Genomic DNA, 24723 nt, shown 5'->3' on the forward strand with positions numbered 1-24723 from the left:
CCAAAGTAAAAAGGAATCATCATGAGTGGAAATAATGATAAACCGTACAGATATTTCAAATATGAAATACCAGAACCGGGTGAAGAAGTTGTTGTTTCTGGAATCTCCGGTAGATATCCAGAATCCAATTCTGTGGAAGAATTAAAGGAAAAAATTTTTAATTACGAAGATTGTATCACGGATGATGATCGTCGATGGTCATTAGGTATTAAATATTATATAAATATGATATATTAGGTTTTAATCAAAAGTTCGTGCGTTAAGGGAGCGAGGAAAGGGGGGGGGAAGGTAAGGTTAATTCGTACAAAAAAAAGGCATATTTTTGTGAATTTTTTGTGACGACACAGTTAAAATCTCTTGATTAAAATCAATGGTACATTAAAGTATGACATTCGAAGAATATTGTATCAAATTTTCACGAAGAAATATTTAAAAAATACGGCAATGGCGACAATTAATTCGGACGTGTCTCAGGAAAAAAGTAGAATTGCGGTGGCCCTCATAACTTGGTGTTGAATCATTTGAAATCAACAAAATCAAAGTTCATTCGTTAGATAATAGTTTTCGCCAGGTAACGCTGGGAGAGTTTTTCGAAAATTTCAATTTTTGGCACTTTTTTGGAACACTTTGAAGGGAAAAAAGCGATTTTTTTGGCGAAAAAAAATCGGCTAATTTGTTATTGTAAAATAACAAATTATTAACAAATTTGAAAAAAAAAACTCTCCAGCGTTATCTCATAAATTATGTACAGAAATAGTGTTGAAAATTTCAAAAGGATCGGTACAGTAGTTGAGGGGGCACCGCAATTCTACTTTTTTCCTGAGACACGTCCGAATTAATTGCTGCCATTGCCGTATTTTTTTAAATATTTCTTCGTTAAAATTTTATACAATATTCTTCGAATGTCATACTTTAATGTACCATTTGGTTTTAATAAAGAGATTTTAACTGTGTTAAATTCACAAAAACATGCCTTTTTTGTACGAATTAACCTTACCCTCCCCCTTAAATGTGTTGTTTTAAATAGTGCAATAATTTCAACTTTGAATGAAATATTAAAAAAAAAAAAATAATTAAAAAGTAAAACGTAGGAACTTTTGATTCACTCTACTATAATATTTAATTGATTGATCGTGTATAATTAATTGGGCTGTTAAAGTTAATATTTAATTGATTAATATTGTATTTAATTAGATCATCCGGAAATTCCAAAACGACATGGAAAAATTAATAATATTGAAAAATTCGATGCGGATTTTTTTAACATCGGTTTTAAGCAAGCTCATACCATGGATCCAATGTGTAGAATATTACTCGAGCATGCTTACGAAGCTATAGTGGATGCTGGTGTTAATCCGAAAGATTTGCGTGGTAAGAGAGTATCTGTAATCGTAGGTTCATGTTTTTCCGAATCTGAAAAAACATGGTTCTACGAAAAAATGAAAGTAAGTGAAACTGATTATAAGCTGTTACTTAACTATTAAAAGAAAAAAAAAGAGAAAAAACTAAATATTTGTCTTTAACCATAGGTGGGCGGATATGGTATCATGGGTTGCAGCAGATCTATGCTGGCGAACAGAATTTCGCAGTGGTTGGGTGTAACTGGATTATCATATACCGTAGATACAGCATGCAGTTCGAGTATATATGCTATGGAACATGCTTACAAATCCATACGTTATGGACAAAGTGATTATGCGATCGTCGGTGGATCCAATCTTTGTCTTCATCCATTCGTGTCACTGCAATTCAGTCGTTTAGGTATTAAATTATGACCAATTTCATAATATATTATTACATTTAATACATATTTTATCTTTATCTTCATCTCAAACAAAACCTTTTTCTTCCTAATAGGAGTATTGTCACGGGATGGTATATGCAAGAGTTTCGATAAAGATGCAAATGGTTATACGCGTAGCGAAACTGTCGCGGTAGTATTTCTGCAAAAAGCACGAGATGCAAAGAGAATTTACGCCACATTTTCCCATGCCAAAACTAATTGTGATGGTTATAAGGAAGAAGGAATAACATTTCCATCCAGCGAAAGACAGAGTGTTCTTCTTGAAGAATTTTACGAGGAATGTGGTATACCACCGGAAAATGTACATTATATCGAAGCTCATGGTACCGGAACGAGAGTAGGTGATCCTGAAGAATTGAATGCCATAGATAAAGTTATGTGTAAAAATAGAACTACTCCTCTTATAGTTGGTTCCATCAAAGCAAATGTTGGTCATACCGAACCAGCCAGTGGAATTGTATCCCTTACCAAGGTAAAAAATATTGTTTAAAACCTAAATACCATTATATTCGTTCATATTAATAATCATCAACATTTTGTAGGCAATCATAACGTTGGAGACAGGTTTGATACCACCGAATATTCATTTTAAAAATCCACGAGATGATGTTGATTGTTTTAAAGAAAACCGTATTAAGGTTATTACTGAACCCACACCATTGGAAGGTACATATATAGGCATTAATTCTTTCGGTTTTGGTGGTGCCAATGGTCACGTTTTAGTTCAATCACATCCAAAAACTAAACCCAAAAAATTACCTTACGATGATTTACCTAGACTCGTAGTTGTTTCTGGACGTACCGAAGAAGCAGTAGAATCTTTATTAAATCGAGTACGTTGAAAGAATACCAAAATCTTGTTTATTTCTCTATGTTAATATTACACATTAAATATACGTATATATTTTCTTGATAGGCTGACAAACCACCGATAAACGTTGAATTAGTACGTCTTTTCCATGATATTCATCGTGACGAAATATCTGGTCATGATTATCGAGGCTATACGGTAGCAAGTCGTAAAACAACCAACAATAATATAAGAGAAATAGGAAAGTGTCCTAATGTTAAGAGTCCAATATGTTTCGTATTTTCTGGATTGGGTTCGGAATGGCCTGGAATGGGTAAGAATATTTTATTTCTTTTTTTTTTTTTGGTATCTTACTCTTCGTAAATATTAAAATTATATAATACAAATAATTGGAAATTGATTAGGTCAAGCTCTGATGAGGTTCAGCGTATTTGCCAAAGCGATAGAGAAATGCGACGTTGTGTTGAAACCTCGCAAACTTAATATTTATGATATTTTGTCTAAAAAGGATAACAATATATTTGACAATGTCTTGCACTCGTCAATTGGAATTGTTGCGGTTCAGGTAATGTCGATAAATATTTTTTTTTCTATAAAATTTGAAAGAGAAAGAGAAAGAAAAAGAAAGAAAGAAAATATAAAACATTTTACAGATCGGCTTGGTAGATCTTCTAACTACTGTGGGTGTAAAACCGGACTACATAATCGGACATTCGATCGGTGAACTTGGTTGTGCATACGCAGATAGAACTTTGACACTTGAGGAAGTAATGTTGGCAGCGTATTCGCGAGGAGTGGCCCCTATACAAACAAAAGTACCATCGGGTTCTATGGCAGTTGTAGATATTGGTTATAAAAATGTTAAACAATTGTGTCCTGCTGATATCGATGTAGTAGCTCACAACGGACCTGACAGTTGTATCGTTAGCGGACCGACTGAATCTATAAAAGCATTAATTAAAAATTTGAAGGTTCGTTTGAAATTAATGAAAATATAATACACAAATGTACATATACTTTTATACATCATGTTATATTTAAACAGGCAAACAAAATTTCTGTGCAAGAAGTGTCATGTGGTAATGTACCTTATCATAGCCGTTATATCGCATCAGCTGGACCAAAACTAATATCATATTTCAAAGAAATTATAACAAAACCAAAACCTCGTAGCGAAAAATGGCTCAGTACTTCGGTACCACGCAATGAATGGTCAACTTCAGCTGCAAAATTCTCGTCGGCCGAGTATCATGCCAATAGTTTGTTGAAACCAGTACTTTTTGAGGAAACTTTAGCCCTTATACCGGACAATGCTGTTACCATTGAAATCGCACCGCATGCTACGCTAACAACGATTTTGAACAAATCATTGAATTCAACTATAACGAATATTGGATTATGTCAAAAAGATCATACAGATAACGCAGAAGTTTTCCTACAAGGATTAGGAAAGCTTTATAATAATGGTCATCAACTTGATCTTGCTGTATTATATCCACCTATTGAATTTCCGGTCAGTCGAGGTACTCCAATGATATCTCCGTCTATAAGGTAAGATTCATAATGTATCACGTAGAGAAAACATAAAAATGTGATAATTCATTTGAAAGTTGTATGAATGTAAATGTAAAATTTGAATATTTCAATGTGAACACAGATGGGATCATAAGAAAGATTGGTACGTAACATCTTTCAAAGTACAAGAAAAAATAGTTTCCGGAGAACGAGCTATTGATGTAACAATTATCGATGAAGATTTCGAATTTATAACTGGTCACAATATCGACGGTAGAAATTTGTTCCCAGCTACAGGATATTTAGGTTTAGTTTGGGAAACTATAGGCATGATGGTAGGACAATTGTACACGGAAGTGTCCGTTGTATTTAGAGATGTTAAGTTTATTCGAGCTACCACCATTCCCAAGGAAGGCAGAGTTGAAATGACTGTAATGATTCAAAAAGGTTATAATTATTTTCTAATTTGTTGTGCTATATAGTATTATAAATTTATAAATTATATTTCAAAAGTAATTCAATATATATGTTTGTTTATCTATAAATTAATAGGTAGCGGTAATTTCGAAGTAATCGAAGGAAATACTGCTGTGGTTAGCGGAAATATTCGCATTGCGGATGATATTACAAAGGAAAAAGTACCGGAATATGCGAGAAAGGATGATGTTGAAAGGGAAGAAATATTAAAAACGAAAGATATTTACAAAGAATTGAGATTACGCGGTTATCAATATTCTGGTTTATTCAAAAGTTTTGTCAGTGCGTCAATCGACGGACGCCGAGGACACATTGAATGGAAACAAAATTGGGTTGCGTTTATGGATAATTTATTACAATTGAAAATTCTCACGTTTGATACTAGAGGTTTATTCGTACCGACTGGAATTAAAAAATTGGTAATAGATACTAAATACCATCAACAATATATCCGTGCTTTGCCTCTCGAAGAACAATGTAAATATTTATATAGTTTAATGGAATATTTGAAGTTATATCAATAATTTTTTTATATGCCAATGATTTTTTTTTATTTCAGATATACCCGTACAATACTGTGAAAACCTTGACGTAGTTATAGGAGGTGGCATAGAAGTTCATAATATTTTAGCTAACGCGATTGCTAGAAAGAGACCTGCCGGTGATCCAGTTATCGAAGAATATAGATTCGTAGCTCATCGCGACAAAGAAGTAATGTCGTTGCGTGATATATTAACATTTTCTCTTCACATTTGTTTAGAGAATATATTAAACCTATCGGTTAAGACAAATGAACTAATCGATGAAAATGACAATGTATCAGGAGAAAATCTCGCATCTCCGTTGATTTCCGACATTTTAGGAAATTTACCATTAATCCAAGCAAACATTAACGTATTTGCACTAACACAGAAATATACCGAAAATGAGATCCCTGAAAATATCACCATTTCAGAACCAAAAAAATTACAATTGGATGATTCCGCGTTATTATCGATTGGATGTAATTTATTAAGCTCAGATAATACCGACAAGTTGCAACAGCTTATAAAAGCAACCAAACCGCAAGGTTTTATTTTGTCACGTGAAAATATTAACACACAATTGAATTCATCAATTTTGAAGGAATTACAATTAGGTGTAGTCGCTGAGAAACGTACTTCCGACGAATATTTCGTATTGTTAAGAAAATTAGATAAGAACAAGGTCAAATTATTAGTCTTTCACGTTGATAGCAATGAATTTAATTGGTTGGAAAAAGTTAAAAATGATGTCGACAAAGAAATAGAAGATTGTAATAGTAACTTCAGAGTGATACTCGTCGAACAAGGAAAATTCGAATCTGGTCTTATGGGATTCATAAATTGTTTGATAAAAAGAACCTGGCTGTGAAATGTACAGAGCTGTATTAATTCAAGATACTAAAGCACCCAAATTTTCTTTAGATTTACCATTATATTCCGAACAAATCGAACTGAATCTTACTATCAATGTTTTAAGATCAGGAGAAGTTTGGGGATCTTATAGGCATTTCTTACTTCCTCCTATCGAGAATCAAATTTCCTTCCACGGTCTTATTAGTCAACAGGTACGTCAAGATATTTATTCAATTAATTTATTAACGAAATATCACGAATTAATAAAATCATATTTTTTAACAGGTACGCGGAGATTTAAATTCGATATGTTGGGTTAAAGGGACACATAAGCCGATTGATGAAGAAAACCTTATTAAAATTCATTATTCATCGTTGAATTTCAAAGATGTGATGTTGGCAACTGGTAAACTGGCAGCGGAAGTAATAACAGATGACAGAAAATTATTAGATTATTTACTTGGATTTGAATATAGTGGAATCACTGCGAAGGGTGAACGTGTTATGGGATATTCTTTTAACGGGTGAACACTCTCATGACAAATGATTGAATTATTGATATTTAATATAATATAATACAATATAATATAATATATGGGGTATCCTGTATGTGATAGGATTATTTTGCTGTTCATTTAGATGCCTATCAAATTATACCAGATATGAAGAATATTCTTCGTGGAAAATACCTGAAGATTGGAGTTTGGAGGAGGCAGCATCAGTTCCATGTGTATACGCCACATGTATTACTGCTTTTTATTTAAGTGGAAACATACAAAAAGGACAATCAATACTTATTCATGCGGGTACTGGTGGTATCGGTCAAGCCGCTATTAATTTAGCACTTCACCAAGGTCTTGAAGTTTTTACTACCGTTGGTACACCGGAAAAACGTGAATTCATTAAAAAAATGTTCCCAAGTATCGATGACAATCATATCGGAAATTCTCGTGATACCAGCTTCGAACAAATGATTTTACGTGAAACCAATGGCAGAGGTGTAGATTACGTTCTAAATTCTTTAGCGGAAGAGAAACTTAAAGCATCTTTGCGTTGTGTAGCATATGGTGGAATATTTTTGGAAATCGGAAAGTTTGACATAGCATCTAATAACACCATAAACGCGGACTTGTTCCAGAATAATATCTCTTTTCATGCTGTCATGTTAGATAAAATAATAGTATCAAACAATTATAAATTAAAGAAGGAAATCAGGGATAAATTGTACGAATTGATTGCATGTGGTGCTGTTAAACCGATCAATAGACAAATCTTTCAGAAGGACCAAGTTGAAGAAGCACTTAGATTCATGGCAGCTGGAAAACATATGGGAAAAGTAAGTCGCCGTTATTTGTTTGAATATTATTTAACTATAACCATTATTTTGAATGACAAATTTTCATTTTATACAAAATTTTGCAGATACTCATACAGATCCGTAAGGATAATGACCCACCTAATATGACAATGACTACTGTACCTACTTATTTATGTGATCCGGACAAAAGTTATGTAATTATTGGTGGCTTAGGAGGTTTTGGCTTGGAATTAATCGATTGGTTGATTCTTCGAAATGCTAAAAATGTTGTAATTACATCGCGAAACGGTATAAAGAATGGTTATCAACGTTTGAGAGTTAAATTATGGGAAAGTTACGGAGTTAAAGTAAAGATCCTTGTTAATCTCGATGCTGGTAAACGAGAAGATTGCGAGCTTATATTAAAAACAGCGATAGATCTAGGTCCTGTCGATGGTATATTCAATTTAGCAGCATCATTGAGAGATGGTATTTTTAAAAATCAAACTATAGAAAGTTTTGAAGAATCTTTCAAAGGTAAAGCTTGGCCGACGAAATGTTTGGACGAGGTTAGTAGAAAACTTTGTCCGGATCTTCAACACTTCGTTGTTTTCTCTTCTGTTTCGTGCGGAAGAGGAAACGCCGGCCAAACGAATTATGGTATGGCTAATTCCGTTATGGAAAGAATATGTGAGAAAAGAGTAGCAGAAGGTTTACCTGGATTAGCTATTCAATGGGGTGCAATTGGAGATGTCGGTCTTGTCGCAGACCTGCAGGAGGATGATAAAGAAATGGTTATTGGTGGTACCCTGCAACAAAAGATATCATCGTGTTTGAAAGAACTCAATGGCTTTTTACTACAAAAAAAACCCGTAGTTGCTAGTATGGTAGTCGCTGAAAAACGAGCAGGTTTCTATGGTACAAATAATTGTGTAGATTGTGTCCTAGGCATTATGGGTAAGTTTTGTTTAATCTTTATTATGTCATTTCGTTTCGCGCGCGCGTGTGTGTGTGTGTGATATGCTCTCATTTATTAACTATCTTTATTTTTTTAACGCATACAATTACAGGTATTAAAGATTTGAAGACTGTCAGTCAACAAACTTCCTTGGCTGAACTTGGAATGGATTCTATGATGGCTGTAGAAATAAAACAGACATTAGAACGTGAATTTGAAATCTTCCTTACCGCTCAAGATATTCGAAACTTAAACTTCGCCAAACTCATTGAAATGAATGATGTAAATGAGAGTAAGAGTAATAACAATCAAAATAGTTCCCAGGAAGAGTCTGTTACAAAAATGGTAATGCAATTGTTCGGTGAAACGTTATCCAAGGACATAATTATGCCACTTAAAACTAATCCAGAGGAAGGTCGGAAGGAAATATTTTTCATTCCAGGAATCGAAGGGTATGGTGTTGTTTTCAAGAATTTAGAATCAAAAATTAAGTCGCCTGCGACTTGTTTCCAAATTGCTTCACGATACGAGTTAAAAAGTTTTGAGGACATGGCCAATTTTATTCTACCGGTATATTATTTGATTAGAAATGAAATATAATCGAAGTTTAATGTAAAGTCATATTAACGTAATATATATATATTTATATATATAACTTTATATATTATAGCATTTATTAAAGAAACTTGACACTCGAAAAGATTTTACTCTAGTTGGGTATTCATATGGAACGATAATTTCCATTGAAATCGCACGACAATTAGAACGCAAAGGATATAATGTCAAGTTAATACTTATAGACGGTTCTCCCCTACACATGAAAGAAATGATGAACTATTTAAATCCGTCATCGGTCAAAGAAATGGAAAAGAACATTTTGTTTAATATAGCGGACTCGATTGACCCTATATTTTGCGAACAGGTTTGTCTATTTTGTATTCTTCTTCTTCTTAATATATTTTTCGCATTTATCGTACTAATCGTAAAACATTATTTTTCAGCTTATGAATAAATTAGATAATTCAGATACATGGGAAGAAAAAGTCAAATTATTCATAGAAATTCTACCTCGTGAATATAAGAAACTTATGAGTGACCAGGAATGCAAAGATAGTCTTAACTCATATTATATAAGAATGAAAGCATTAGCATCGTATAATGTGGATTTATTGTCATTTTTAAAAGCACCAATCAAATTGTGCAAACCGACGTTAGCGAGTGTACAAAATATAAACCATGAATATGGATTACAGAATGTAAATTATACAAATTCTTATATAGATCATCATCAAAATAAATACTAATTTATTATTAAATACTTTGATTTTCAGGTGACTCAAAATAAAATAGAAGTATATACTATTGAGGGTAATCATATTACAATCCTAGGCAATGAGAAACTTGCAAAAATAATTAATGACGAATTAATAGAAGAAGATCTTGAAACGCCTAAATCAAATTCCAATTAAATAAAATAAATTTAAACAAAATGAATAAAAGTAAAATATCTAATATATTTATCTAATATTATTAAATTGTTCAACTTTTATTAGTTTTATTTTTTATATATATTCTGTATAATTTTCATATTTATAGGATAAGGTTGCTTGACGTCCGAAAAAATAAATAGGGTGTATTTAAATTTCAAAGGTGTTGGTAATATATCGCCCTGTTTGATCGACTATTAGAAGATAATGTACGATAGACTTTTATCTAATGTTTATTTACTTTTTTCAAATGACGAAATTAGAATTTATCTGTTTTTGTAATTCATCCTACATGGCAAATTAAATTGACAAATTTATGAATACAAAAGACCATATTTCTTTTTTTTGTTCTTTTCGACTTATTTATTTTATCACTAATATTTGCACATAGAGGTATACTATTAAAAGATTATACAATATAATGATAGATATAATAAAAAGAAATATGATGGAGTTGAATATCTGTAATGTATGAAGAAATAGCATCAAATTCTATTTTATATTTGAATCGTTCTTGTTTCCTTCTTTATATAAATATATATATTTTATGTAAACGATATATGAATGAAAATAATAATAATAATAATAATAATAATAATAATAATAATAATAATAATAATAATAATAAAATAAGCAAGAAACGAATAAATGTTATACTTAATTCTGAAGGATCAATCTATTAAGAATGATATTTATTATGTTCACCGAAATGAAACACAGTCACAGAAACTTGAATTCAAACTTTGACAAATAAGATTTTCATCTAAAATTCAGATAATTAATTTGCTCCAAAAAATTATTCGAATCGTTTTTAAACAAAAAAAAGTTGACATAATTTTTCCAAGAGACATATGACACACAACTTCTATACTATAAATAATTTTGAATTTTTTAATAATAAATTTACATTTGATTTGTTTGTTTTTTTTTTCTTAATAAAAAAGTTTAAGAAAGAAATTTGGAATGCAAGACCTGTATATTATTCGAATTATGCAAAATCATTAATTATTATATAATATGAGCGCGAACGTGTATAGGCTATATCAAAAGTGTGTAGAAAAAATGAGATAATAAGAAGAAAGTATCATCAAATATAAAGAAAATGATGTTCGTCGTGTAACTTGGCTGGCTTGTCTATTTTTATCGCATAAATCCAACCAACGAAGTGGTGGAAATTCAAACTATTTGATTGTATAAACATTCACTTTCTTATTTTATTTGAAAATTAGATAAATTAATCACAATATAGCTAAGTCCAATAATGAAATAAATTTGAATTAAAATCTTTTATCGAGCTAAAAATATTTCTTGATGCATCAGTTTGTTAAGTAGTAAGAAATATTTAAATATATATTTCATAATTCCATTGGTTCAAACGAGTTTGTTTGATTTAAATCAGGCATACCATCGCTGTTATTGTTGTTGTTATTATTATTATTATTATTATTATTATTATTATTTTCCTCTGATGAATTAGAAGAAGCTGGTGTTGGAACATCTCTTGTAGGTAAAATACGAAGATGTTTGCTCGGTGGTTCCCAAAGAACTAATGCCATGGATGGCCTTTCCCTGAAAATTATAAATCATAATTATTCTAATATCTATATTTGTATTTATATATGAAATCATTATTTCACGGTTAATTACAATTTGGATAAAAGAGTCGTTGGTAGAATAGATTCATGTTGTATTCTTTTAAGTTCTTCTGATAGAACTAATCTTGGAGTTTTGATATTTTCAGTATCGACCACGTTGGTTGTTTCAATATCCATCTCTACATTGGAATTTTCAAACTGAGTATTTGCCATTGATGTAGATGGTACAGGATCTTGTGAATGATAATTCGAACTGATGTGTAAATCTTGAAAGTGTGCAGCCATTTTTTCTTCCGTTATTAGTTGTTTTGTCTTTCTGCTATTAAAGCGACAAATAATGCACATTACTTTATCCATCAAAAAATAGATCTCTTATTCAATTCGACGGTATTAAAAAATACCAAAATGAACATTTACATGTCAAGTAAATCCGGTGTTTCTAATTTTCTTTTTTGATGTAGGTTGTTGGACGTAACATTTTGTTCGCCTGTAAATCTGATCAATTCTGATTGTTGTACGGATGGTACGCTCCATGATATGGATAAAGGTAATACTTGAGGCATTTGTGTCCAAGAACCAACTTGTTGAGAAGTACCCTGCTGTATTATCATATGTTGAAATATCGATGGTGGAGTATGCAGGTGTGTTCCTCCCATTGTATTCTACAGTAAAAAAAAAAAAAGGAACAAAGGAAAAGAAGAAAGGAATAGTATTTATTTGAAATATAACATTTCTAATGTAAATTAACGAATGACAAAACAAGCAAATTGTTCTTAACAATGTTTTAATAATTTTTATTTATTAATAATTTAGGTTACTTACTGTCATTTGGAACAATTAAGTAAAAAACGCTTGAACTTTTATATTTCGAATTTAATCTTATAGCGAAGATGATATACACGAAATAAGATATTACATTAAAATGATTAGTGCAAAATTATCTGAAACGTTTAAATTTGTGAAGAAAAAATAATAGTCGACAGTTAAATTTTAATTGTAAGCTCGTACAACAAGAGACGCTAACCTTGCTTGACACTTTTTTGTATACAAAAAAAAAATATCAATATTATTTCTTTTTTTATGAAGGAGGTATTAAAACATCTAAATTAAACACCGAAATAGAATAATAATAAATAAACGATTAGATGTTAGATTCTCTTCGTTATTTTGTTTGAGTATGTTTCCTTGAAATAAATTTTCTTTTTCTAGAAAGATTGCGCAAATTCTATTCCCATCGTAGGTCTTTCAAGCAAATACTTTTTTCGTTCGCCACACGTCCGTTTGACTTAATTCAATACACATGCACTATGACGAAAAACTGTGGATATAAATTATTTTGATAATTATTTTTAAACATTGACATACAATGCACAATAATTATGATAATTATATGATACGGCAATAATAGAAACACAGAGTACGTTTATTCGCGATCAACTATCAATACTGCCAACATCTAAAATTGACAAATATTTTCTTTGGACGTAATTTAAAAATGTCCGCCATTAAACCGCGCATTCAAATTCATTTCTAATATATATTTTATATTCTTTTTTTTCACACTCAAGCACATTATTTTTGTAAATAATAATATCGTTAATAAAATTTAATGAATATTTCTTTTTTCAGATATAATGATTTTCTAATGTATCACGTTATATTACTTGATAATATTTGCGCATGCGCAAACAATGGCCATTTTGCGAAAGCGGTAAAATAAATTTAAATCAAAATAATCGACTATTATATTGAACAATTTTTCGCAAAGACGAATAAACGATGATTTATAAATTTAATTATATTCATGTTTTATAAATAAAAACGATGAGTTAGATTTAACATTCAACTATACATTGTACGTAATTAAAATTATTTGTATCCGTTGTAATCAAAGAAACAGCAATTTTTTGTAGAAAGGTACGATACGAAAATGGAACTTAAAAATATTACTAAATATCACCACACACACGCACGCACGCACGCACGCACACACGCACACACACAAATTTAATTTAACAAATTAACATTAATTAACAAATTAAATTAATCTGTAATTAATCTGGAAATACCTGTTTTTCTGGCTGGATTATTAAAGATCAAGGAATGTAAATAGAATGGAAATGTGAAACCTTTTCCCTTGCATTTACACTTACGCATACATACAAACGTATATATGAAAATGAATAATAATTTTCATTTGCCTCAATAAAATAATATAAATATAAAAATGTTTATTTTCGAGTATAATTATGTGAACAATAAAAAAATGTTAGATGCATTTTAAAATCGTTTCATTATAAATTTATATTAATTTCATTTTCGATAGACGTTTTAAAAAAACCACTTGTATTGTTCCATCATACAAAATTGGGCTGATTACGTAGGAATGTCATATAACATTTATTACGAAGAAGAACGATTCTCCTTTCATAAATAATAATGTGATTATTTTCTTCGAGTGTGCTATTTACTTCAGGGTAAGTAGATGTGGTCCGGTTAGAATACAAATAGCCTTAGTTACGTTTTTATTTTCTTTGAATAGATCGTCTAAAAAATATAACGAAGAAAATATTAGAAGGAATTTCCGTAGCAAATGTTAGATATTATGCATACTTGAATAGGTATAAACAAATACTTACGTTTCATCGAATCTACTATATCCAAATGAATAGACTTTTCATTTTTGAAGGATAAAAGGATAAGAACGAAGGAAAACGAAAAAAGAAGAAGGAGGAGGAGGAGGAGGATCGGCGTACTCGGTTATTATGCGATCGACATAGCTTGAAAACGATTAATACTATTGTTATGATTCAGAGATACATCGTGACGTAGACATATACACTTAAGCACCGATCTATCCCACTAGTAGTCGTTCGAGGTAGTCGTAAAGAAGGAAGATCTTCTCACAACCAGTTAGCGTCTAACAGTAGCGCTGAACTCGCTACCGATTATAGGAATCTTTAGATGTGGATGTTATGTTGGTGTGCTAAATCAACAAAATGTGTTAACATTAGAAAATTTAAATTAATTGATTAACGTAATGTCGCGAGATAATTCAGGAACGATTGTTAAATCGAAAAGTGAAACAAGCTTAGATCGTATAGAAGACGAGAAGGGCGCGAAAAATGATCCGAATGAATTTGTAGTCGGTAAATCGAATAAATCAACGCAAAGTGATATATCTCAATCAAATTGGAAACATAAATCTTATTACGGTGGATTGCAACAACAACAACAACAACAGCATCAGCAGCAACAACAACAACAACAACAACGTTCGACATCTACGTTGCATTTGCCGAAGCATAATCAATATCAGATAAGCGAATCTAATTTTTCCAATTACAATCCAAAGAATAACACGCTTAGCTCGGCGCAAAGTGAATTGATATTATCGGCTAAAAACAGAGCGAGCAAATATGTAACGTTGGATATGAGATCGAGTGTCGTAGGAACACCTCAACCCTCTCATTTTTATCTGCCTTCAAATTCGAATAATTATGCTGGTACATCTGGGGGTATTGTACATCCGTGTAACACGTGTTGTTGCGCCTGCACCGGTTCGCAATTTTCTCATACGAATTTACCACCACTCGTTACAACCCCTTCGATTGAAGAACAGGATGGACCACAAGGACTTTCCTGGAGAAGATTACATATGAGCAGAGCAAAACTAAAAGCAACTGCAACTACGTCCGAACTATTAAGTGGTTTCGCAATGGTAGGTTTATTCCCATTTAACTAACGGATAGGAAAAATATCTTATCTCTCCTTATATTTTTTCTTACAACATTCTTCACTTTATTTAACTATGATGATTTCATAATAAATTGCCGCTAATGACAGACCTCCAAATTGGTTTATTTTATTTATCATCAAAAAATAGAAAAAAAAAAAAAAAAACGTTGAAAACACGTTACCACGAACAAAGTCTCTATCATCCTAACCGATTACACAACGTTTCCTGAAAATCATTAAATCAACATCAACGACAATTCCGTGTATGATCTTCAAGTTTGATCTCTGATTATGCAAGATGAACGCCGCTTTCTTCTATATATATATATATATATATATATATATATATATATATATATATTGTTATTATTAGTAAGAATTATTTTACGTTGAAAAATTCATTTTAATCGACATTGAAAGAAAAAGATAGCAGCAATGTGTGATTAAGCTTTTACCTACTCGACAATCATAAAAAGATTGACGCTCTTAGCACACCTTAGTCGTATCGCATAAATCGTAAAAAAAAAGAAGGAAAACAAAATCTATAAATTAAAAAAAAATAATAAGAATTAATTAGAAGAATGAAAGGTCGTAAAGATAATTCTTAGCTTATTTTGTTTCGTCGTATTTTTCGTATCCATTAAAAATTAGCGTTGAATATTTTTCTGCTTCAGGTCGCAATGGTTGAACTACAAATAAATGATCCAACTGCGGTACCGGAATGGCTGTTCGTTATGTTTGCGGTTTGCACGACGGTATTGGTATCAGTGCACATCTTCGCATTAATGATAAGCACGTATCTTTTACCAAATGTCGAAGCTATAAGTAAATTGCAAGTGTCGCGTTTGGTAACAGAATCCCCGCACGAAAGAATGCGCGGTTTCATCGAATTGGCCTGGGCATTTTCCACAGTATTAGGATTGTTTTTATTTTTGGTCGAAGTAGCGATACTTTGTTGGGTCAAATTTTGGGATTATTCCTTCACCGCTGCTACTGCCAGTACTATTATAGTAATACCTGTACTTATAGTATTCGTAGCCTTTGCCGTTCACTTTTATCATTCCCTCGTTGTTTACAAATGTGAAACATCGATATCGGATATGAAAGAATTAGAAAGTATCAAACGAAATTTGGACAATGCAACAATCAATCATTCTACGGTGTAATAATCAATGTCAATAGATAAACAACGAAACTCTTCAACTTTTAAACAACGAAACTCTTTTTGATTTATTTATTTTTTCAATTTTTTTTTTTTTCATAGAACAAATTACATGTTCCTATAGAATCTAATAATTTCATTTTCGAGAAGGATCGTTTTTAAACGTAGTAGTAGTGATGAAGAAAGTACACGTATATAAATCTATTTAATTAACATTATTAATAAACATTTAATCAATTATTTTGTTAACACAGCCATAAAAGGAAAATGGCTATGCATCGTTATATATAATAAACAAATTGTACACGTCGATGTACACGTTTAGAATCAAAATTTGCAACGAAACAAATCGACGCGCGCATATTTCTTACGTTTGTTGTTTCTATTTTTAATTCAATATTTTGTTCATTAATATATCGTATTTGATCTTTAATTTCCTACATTGCGCGATTTCATTTTAAATTCTTCCATGAAACGTGATGATTATTGTAGGTTTACATCATACGTATCTATAAATTCATTTTTGTTGACTTTGGATTTGAAAAAAATAACCGAACAATCATTTTGCGCTTTTGCGTTTCATATATATACATAAATATATGAATCTTTTTATGTTTTTCTTTTAATTTACATAATAATGAACAGGTTTTTGTTTACGTCGATCAAATGTTTCAATTTATAGCATAAAAGTTCCATAGTAAATCATAATTATATTATATGCGCTGTTTTCTACGAAAACTAAAAAGTTTGTTCGCTATATATATATATATATATATATATATATATATATAAATTATATATATAAATTATATAATTTATATATATTATACATTTTATATACCTGACTATACATAACGCATTTTCCATTATCGTATCGTAATCTAAGTTGTGATTAAATCGATTTTTAATTTATATAATAATATTCGATTATCCTTTTTTTTCCTTCTTTCTCCTCTTTTTATACAAAAAATAACATATCTTACGAATGAAATTAATATCAAGATGAGAACGATGAAATATAAACACTGATTTTATAAATTACTTGATTACTGATTTAAAAAAAGAATTGCACGGGAGAAAGGGAAGGATCACTTTCTAATTGCGAATAGGTTTTTTTTTCATTTCAATTATTTATATCTGATCGAGCGATATATACAGGGTGTCTGAGATTTTTTTATCGGTCTTTTTCAATGTACAAAAAATTCCAAATAAAAATGTCATATACAAATTATAGATCTCATTTAAAACTTAATTCAAAAGTTATGACACAATCATCTAATTTCACTTTGCATGAATTATACATGTAATAAAAGTTTCCATATTCTTTATATAAAAATACTTTCGACAGTTTAGGTCATTAGTATCCTGAAGAGTAAACTTAAAGAGAACTGATATCGATTGGGATTACCAAAATCATTTGGGAATAATAAAAACAACAGAGATAAAGATAAGAATAAATAAACATAAACGATTAAAAATTTAAAGACAATTACCCCGAACGTGAACATTTATCATTTACATCATAACTTTTGAATGTAATATTAAATGATCTATATTTATATAATACTTATGCTATTATTTTCGTGCATAGAATACACCGAGACTGTGTTTGGTTCAATAAACTTTAAACACCCTGTACGTATACATATATATATATATATATATATATATATATATATATCTCAAATGGTAATCACAAAATATGCTTGGAATACATATCTTCAAAGAGATTAAGATCTTATTTTTAAGAGTGGGAAGAAATTCGTGATGTAAATTTAAATATTCTTAGATCAATATATATATATATATATATATATATATATATATATATATGTACACAATTAAATGATTAATATTAAACTTATTCTCTATATTTATATATGTATAATATATATATATATATATATAGATTTTGTTTACTTTTACTTTTCTTTTAATCATATTACCACATATAAGTGCTATCGATATATAGTATAAAAAAAAAATAAAGTTCGAAAAATACTCGTTAAGAGAAATAAATTACTATCTATCGAGAACACACGATGATCCCGATTGAAGACGATGCATTATACTTTGATAACGTATATTATCATGATAAAAAATAAAAGAGGAAATATTTGCTTGTGCTATGGACAGGTAGATGATGTTGTTGTTGATGATGATGATAATGACGAACGTTAAATAAAAAACAGGAAAAGTGTCGGATTAATATTACGCAAAAATGAATATATATATATATATATATATATATATATACATTATTATATATATATAATATATATATATATATATAATTTATGTACCAAAAAGTGTATTTAATTAAAAATATTTTCACAACTAGACACTTTGGATCTATCGCTAAAAACACCATCAAAGAAGCAGATTGAGAATAAGAGTTATTTCATTTCTAATACATATTAATATGTATATTATTTATCGTTAAACTGAAATTATAATTCTTCACGATTAATATCTCGATAATTGTTCTTCAATGCTTTCTGTTTTTTTGTTTTTCTTCTTCACTTTTTTTTATTCGCATCGCGAGACTATTTTTAAAACGTATCTTCTCCTTCTTCTTTTTCTTCTAATTATTTTATTTGCATAAATAAATAACGCGAATCGTATTTTTATTTTCCTCCTCCTCCATCCTTCTTCTTCTTTCTTTCTTTTTTTTATTATTTTAAAAACCACATATGCAATAATAATCATATGAGGAAGAAAATGAAATACTTTTTTTTGGTTTACGTTGCTCTGTACAAAATAATTTATCGCTTACTGCCACTGTTACTTTTCTTTTCTTTTTTTACGAACGTAAGGAAGTACTGTTTAAAAAATATAAAGGTGCGTTCAGAAGAAAGCGTGCCGAACGATACGATGTCGATATATTTCGTTATATCAATATATTGCAGATATATCGTACGCAAAAGTGCACGAATAATAATAATAATAATAATAATAATAATAATAATAATAATAAAAATAATAATAATAATAATAATAAAAAACCTACGTTTAAAAAGGTTCTTCGATATTCGCAATTAATTGTCTGTCAAGAAGATCCTTGCAACGACGCATATTATATGTATGTTTAATTAACACGATTGATTTGAACGCATTTTATAACAATCTTCCTCTAAAAGTATATACTTATTTCAAAAACGTAAAATTAAATTCTAAAAATCATGATATACAAATAAATCTTTCAACATTTGTTACAATATATAATAACATATACATATATATATATATATATATATATATATATATATATATATATATATGTTTTAACCAGTAACCAGTTAAGTGTGGCGATCTGTGCACAGAGTAGTGCGCTCTGGTGTGTGTCGCGATACACAAGCGATGACGGATATAGTCGTCAAACACAGAGTAAGTGGCGCTGTTAAAATATTGGATAGTTAAAAGGACGACTTTATTTTAGAAAATGCACAATTTTGTTAGTAATGTACAAACAGTTTCTTAATATGAACATATATTTATACATAATAAACGGTAAAATTAGAGAAAAAAATCGAATATTTAATAGAAGTTAAAAATTTATTCTTGACTTTTGTTTTTTTTTACCTCTAAACATTTTAAACATATTAAAATTTACGAATATAATTTAGTTTTCGCTACTAAAATTACAATTTAAACATCAAATTGTAAGAAACTTATACGCATGACGGATATAGACGTCATAACACAAAATTTGGCCACATCTCCATGACGGATATAGTCGTCAAACACGCTTAACTGGTTAAAGAAATATAAGATAAAATTGTTAATGTCATATACATTTGTTTTACGTAATGTAAGTTCAATTGATAAACACTGATTATTTAATCTGTATGAAATCGCGAATGATTTGATCTGTTTATTATATTGTGTCATAGCATACCGTGTATTATATTATACTATTTTATACTATATCGTATTATACTGCATTAATGTAATATTATGTATTTTATTATAGCATTACACTATGTCAATCTACTATCTTATAAATTGTTGATGCGGACAAAAAAAGTTTGAAAGAAAATTTTTTTTCTTCAAAAATCTCTCGATAAATTGATTTTTTTTATACACATTATTTTCAGTCTTGTCTTTAAATAAACATATATAAAGTCTTTCAAGTATCCTATCCATAGCAAGAGCTTAGGAAGCTATCTTTCAAAGAATTCATTTTTTTTTCTTTAAAATTGGGTATACTTCGGAATAAAAACCCAAATATACAGTTCGTCTTATTAATCATGTTATTTTTCTTTTTTTTTTGTATTATGATTAATGTTTTAAATGAAATTAACCTTTTTTTTCATTAATTTCTGTATCATTCAACGAACAAGAAAGAAAATTCTATAATTCAAGCTTATTCACAATGCCAAAGCGAACTGGAACTCTGAGTTTTCTGTTTGTTGTATTTCTTCTTCTTTTTCCTTTTTTTTCTTTTTTAAATTATGAAAATGATATATTTACATAAACATTGCTTTTTCCCCCCTATATTACTAACCTAATATCTCAAATAAAAGTCACAACCTACTCATACATATATTTACTGAATTTTTTGATCAAAATTTTCTCAACAAAATATAATATAATAGTTCAATCGTAACTCAACGTTACGTACAATTATTCATCTGATACTCCATAAATATTAAATAAAATATAAAATTGTTTTAAGTAATAATTTTTGCAGCTTAAGAAGCATCAATATAATAGAGTGGAGTGACTAATAAATATTTCTTATTTTATATTTCCACAAAAATGTTTTCAATGTTTTCAATTTGCACATACATTCTCGTAAAAATTAAAAAGAACAAAAATAATTATAATAATAACATCGATAAAATTAGAAATATAAAACAAATAAAAATCATTTTTCCAATTAATAACATTTATAGTTTAGCATATCTAAGAAATTTTCGAATATTTATTAATTACTGTCAATTTAATCTACCACACGTAGTCTACTCATACTTGACACCAACAACTTTAAAATACATATAAAGAATGCTGACAAAATACGAGTATTGGCTGGTATTTCGAGAAATACATATTTTAAAAAGAACAATATTTCTTTGCCTTATTTTAATGTATAAAAAAAATGTATAAAAAAAGACAAAGATAAGAAAGAGACAAAAACGAAAAAAAGGAAAAACAACTTGTGTGCATAACTTGGTACTCCACTCTTAACGTTACATTTTTGTCCATGAAAATTAATTCTATGTAAGATAAATTTGTAGGTGCACTATATTAATGTTCTGGTTAATTGTCGAACATGTAGTCAGCTTTTCTCATGAATTAATGAATATTAAAAAACCGTGAATGTGTCATGTATGGAAAATCTTACTTACTTAAAATGATATCGATAAAGACCAGAACTCTAAATTTTCAATGACAATGAATCTTGTGTAATTATTTCTCAAGAGCCATGACTCTTGTCAAACTTCCATGTATATAGAAGGTTGTTGAGATATGAATGGTTCGCTCCACATTCGACGTAAATCTCCCTAAAAAATTATAATCCAATTCTAAAGTATATTTACGTAAATATAAACGATAACAAACAAATAAAAATAATCTGCTTAGAATATACCTTTAGATAAGCCATCGTCAGTAGTGGCAGAAGAGTAAAGGGCACAAGGTATAATAAGGCAGGCTGTGCAGCTTTGAACACCTCAGAGCTTACAGTAGCAGTGAGTAAACCAAGAAAATAGCCAATCAAGGAGCAATGGAAATAACTAATACGGTTAAAGTGTCGTGGGGGTGGAACTCCTGTTTCACAACCACCAGGCAAGAGCTGACTCTTTTTATATGCATCATATCTTAACACGAAGCAGAGTAAAAGCCCTGGCATAACGATATCACCAAGACCCAGCATCGAAAAATGTCCAGCTTGATGCATCGAAGGAAACATCAGCTTTCCTGGTAGAGGAAGTTTTGGAGCTTCCCTGGCTACACCACCTAAGTGCAATCTTTTGGCGACAAGACTTACTGGATTATCAGCAGGTCTAGTTGCTACCTACGAAATGTAATAACATCTAAAATCATGTCTCTTTAAAGACAACGTTTGAAAAATTTAGAATTCTATGATTATTACAATAAGGGAATAATTTAAATGACTTACCTTAACCATTACGTTTGCACTAAATATATAGGACGAAAAGAAGACCCAGAATACATCGTAAATCAAAAGTCCGGTTAATAGCAAAGTAGATACTTTTAAACTTGGTAATCGAACAAATGCGATGAAGGCTACACAAAGGCCCATGCCCATTGCATCCATGAGCAACCAGTGTCCTGTCAATACCCATATACATACTATGCTCACACTGAGTGAAAATGAAAGCAATTCTGCTCCTGTAAATCTTCCACAAATACCAAAGGAAATTTTGTTGCCGTCTGTGCAAGGTCTAATTATATATTGACACATGGGTAGTAGAAGAAATGCCAAAGCAACTGTAGCTATAACTAGAAATATAATGAAATATATTTTTTGTGTTATTGTTCTATCAACCAATAATAAAATGTTTTTAATGATAACAACAATAGGTAAACTTACTTGCTGTACATATTGCTAAAAGCATTTGCATACTATCAAAAAAGAAAAACATGACGAGTAGAGAAATGGAAGCACCAAGAGGTAGACAGAGAGCATGCATCGTATCTAAGGTTTGAATTCTTCCTCCGTTAGCATCACCTGTGTTTCCAGTACCACTAGTACCCGACATCCCATTACGTTCTTTTTCTTTTTCTCTTTCTTTTGCTTCCTGTTCCATGTTTAAGGATCGGAAACTGCCATAGACTATCAGCAGAATTGAAATTAGGAAAGTGGATATCCTAGATGAATCCATTATAGAGTAAGCCCTAAGAAACATAAATATAATCAAAATACATCCATTAATAAAGTAAGATTTGTAAATGCATGTGAAGAAAACTAACCACTGATAGTCAACTTGATACGTGGCCATGTTTAGCAATGCTTGGCCGTAGCACACAGCGCTATGCTAAGACACTTTGTGTCATTTAGACGTTTTTTAATGTACTTTCCATTTGCACTAACCTATATCAGAGATCATCTGTAAATAAAACCATGAATTAATCCAAATGATATTGCCACTTTCATAAATTATCATATTCCAATTAATAAATTGAAAAAATATATTTACCTATCGCACATCACATTAAACATTATTGGTAAAGCGAATTAGGCCGCTTGAGACTTCAGTCACCACCTAGAGAAAAATAAATCATTTCTTTTGTCACAGTAAAAAGATTAAAGAGAAAGAAAAACAACAACAAAGAACACGACTAACAGTTACATACACACGTATTTCTATTGGTTAAGATTATATAATATATACGAGTAAAGAATAAAAGAAATTTATTAAAAAAAGAAATAAGGTTATCAATGTAATGTTAAAAATAAAAACATTCATTAAGTGAGGGAGAATAAAATAAATAAGACAGCCATTTTACCGTGTTGCAGGAGAATGTTGTCATCAGCATTAATAATTAAAATCATTTTCAGGTAGTAGTACGGAGTACACGAAACGAGTTTTGGCTTTGTTAATACACGGAGAAACAATAGCAGCAAGTTTCTTTCGTTCACTTTCAAACTTTCGCTCACGACTCGTCGACTGCTCGTTACCAAACCACCACCGAGTACACAAGGTAAGAAAATCTATGTGTCAAGAGACATCGAAAGTTAAATTAACGGCAGCTGTGAAGTTGAATGTAGAAACGAACGATATCACTCGAATTTAGGCTTATTCTCGTTAGATTTAACAAACGTCATTTTAATTGGAGATAAAATGACAACCAAATAACAGAGCAAAATACAAATTTACGAACGACGAGTGTTCACCATTTTGGTAAACACACGGGGTCACGTGACTGGCCCTGGCCCCAAGAGGTTGCTACTCCCTTACCCTAGATTGTATTTCGACTGGCGATTTTCTTCAATCCATCCACCTGTCTCTCTCTCTCTCTCTCTCTCTCTCCCTCTCTCTCTCGTTCGCTCTCTCACTCTCTCACTCTCTCACCTGGCCGATATGATGCCTGGCCCATCAACGATTCTATTCGTCACCTTCATTTATATTATCAACTTCTTATATGACAGATGTATTTTAATAATCGAGTTAGAATAAATGTTTGCAATCCGTGTAACGAGAGAAATGCGCGATTTTTATCGCACGATCGGTCAACCAGCACAGTCAACTGTACAGGTCAACCATTCGTGAATGCTGCCGACTACTGGCGACTATTGCTGCTTCTTGACAGGCGCACCTCGCTAAAAAACCCGCGTTCACTCTACGTTTAATACAAACAAATTTGACAATCTTCCTATTATTTATCTTGTTACATTTATTTTAAAAGAATATATTTATATTTCTTTATATCCATATGTGTGTACACATTAACTCTCTAGCCAATATATAACTAACTATTGTTAAACTTTTCTTTTAGATAATAAAATTGCATCTTATAATGTAAATTGTTCCTA

The 24723-nt window shown here is 30.4% G+C and overlaps 4 protein-coding genes across 7 annotated transcripts; 2 read left to right on the top strand and 2 right to left on the bottom strand.

The window, feature by feature from the left end:
* Nucleotides 1-21: 21 nt before the first annotated feature.
* LOC107067738 (Fatty acid synthase 3) lies at nt 22-10053 on the top strand. The gene is given in 21 exon segments (XM_015323516.2): nt 22-205; nt 1195-1445; nt 1530-1761; nt 1858-2276; nt 2347-2637; nt 2721-2928; nt 3020-3180; nt 3269-3586; nt 3661-4166; nt 4273-4577; nt 4683-5084; nt 5167-5981; nt 5983-6195; nt 6269-6507; nt 6623-7319; nt 7406-8237; nt 8351-8808; nt 8909-9160; nt 9240-9494; nt 9570-9737; nt 9835-10053. Coding segments are annotated over 20 exon segments (7176 nt in total). The 3' UTR covers nt 9708-9737; nt 9835-10053.
* A 740-nt stretch (nt 10054-10793) lies between these two features.
* Nucleotides 10794-12740, bottom strand: LOC107067750 (uncharacterized). Its single transcript, XM_015323550.2, has 5 exons — nt 12345-12740; nt 12143-12261; nt 11738-11982; nt 11373-11639; nt 10794-11294 (listed from the first exon to the last, which is right to left on the bottom strand). The coding sequence occupies exons 2-5, from the start codon at nt 12146-12148 to the stop codon at nt 11081-11083; spliced, it is 732 nt and encodes a 243-aa protein (XP_015179036.1). The 5' UTR covers nt 12149-12261; nt 12345-12740; the 3' UTR covers nt 10794-11080.
* On the bottom strand, nt 12291-24544 carry SppL (signal peptide peptidase-like protein). Of its 4 annotated transcripts, none has more exons than XR_016178848.1 (10): nt 24263-24544; nt 23697-23901; nt 23387-23452; nt 23160-23296; nt 22780-23084; nt 22345-22688; nt 21814-22239; nt 21572-21727; nt 13960-14306; nt 12291-13867 (listed from the first exon to the last, which is right to left on the bottom strand). XR_016178848.1 is itself a non-coding variant. In XM_089179344.1 (7 exons), the coding sequence occupies exons 3-7, from the start codon at nt 23186-23188 to the stop codon at nt 21659-21661; spliced, it is 1173 nt and encodes a 390-aa protein (XP_089035470.1). In that variant the 5' UTR covers nt 23189-23296; nt 23387-23452; nt 23697-24541; the 3' UTR covers nt 19273-21658. The 4 variants fall into 4 exon arrangements, 1 of the variants encoding a protein (XP_089035470.1); XR_016178847.1 differs by having other exon boundaries at nt 24149-24544; XR_001475911.2 differs by lacking the exons at nt 12291-13867; nt 13960-14306 and adding an exon at nt 19273-19973 and having other exon boundaries at nt 23697-24543.
* On the top strand, nt 14313-19224 carry LOC107067705 (calcium release-activated calcium channel protein 1). The gene is made up of 2 exons (XM_015323460.2): nt 14313-15041; nt 15733-19224. Exons 1-2 carry the CDS (start codon nt 14361-14363, stop codon nt 16222-16224), a joined length of 1173 nt encoding a protein of 390 aa, XP_015178946.1. The 5' UTR covers nt 14313-14360; the 3' UTR covers nt 16225-19224.
* Nucleotides 24545-24723: the final 179 nt, after the last annotated feature.

Source organism: Polistes dominula, unplaced genomic scaffold (assembly GCF_049000335.1).
Source record: "Polistes dominula isolate Pdom_NZ unplaced genomic scaffold, Pdom_raw_medaka contig_373, whole genome shotgun sequence".
In the NCBI taxonomy this organism is placed as follows: Eukaryota; Metazoa; Arthropoda; class Insecta; order Hymenoptera; family Vespidae; genus Polistes; species Polistes dominula.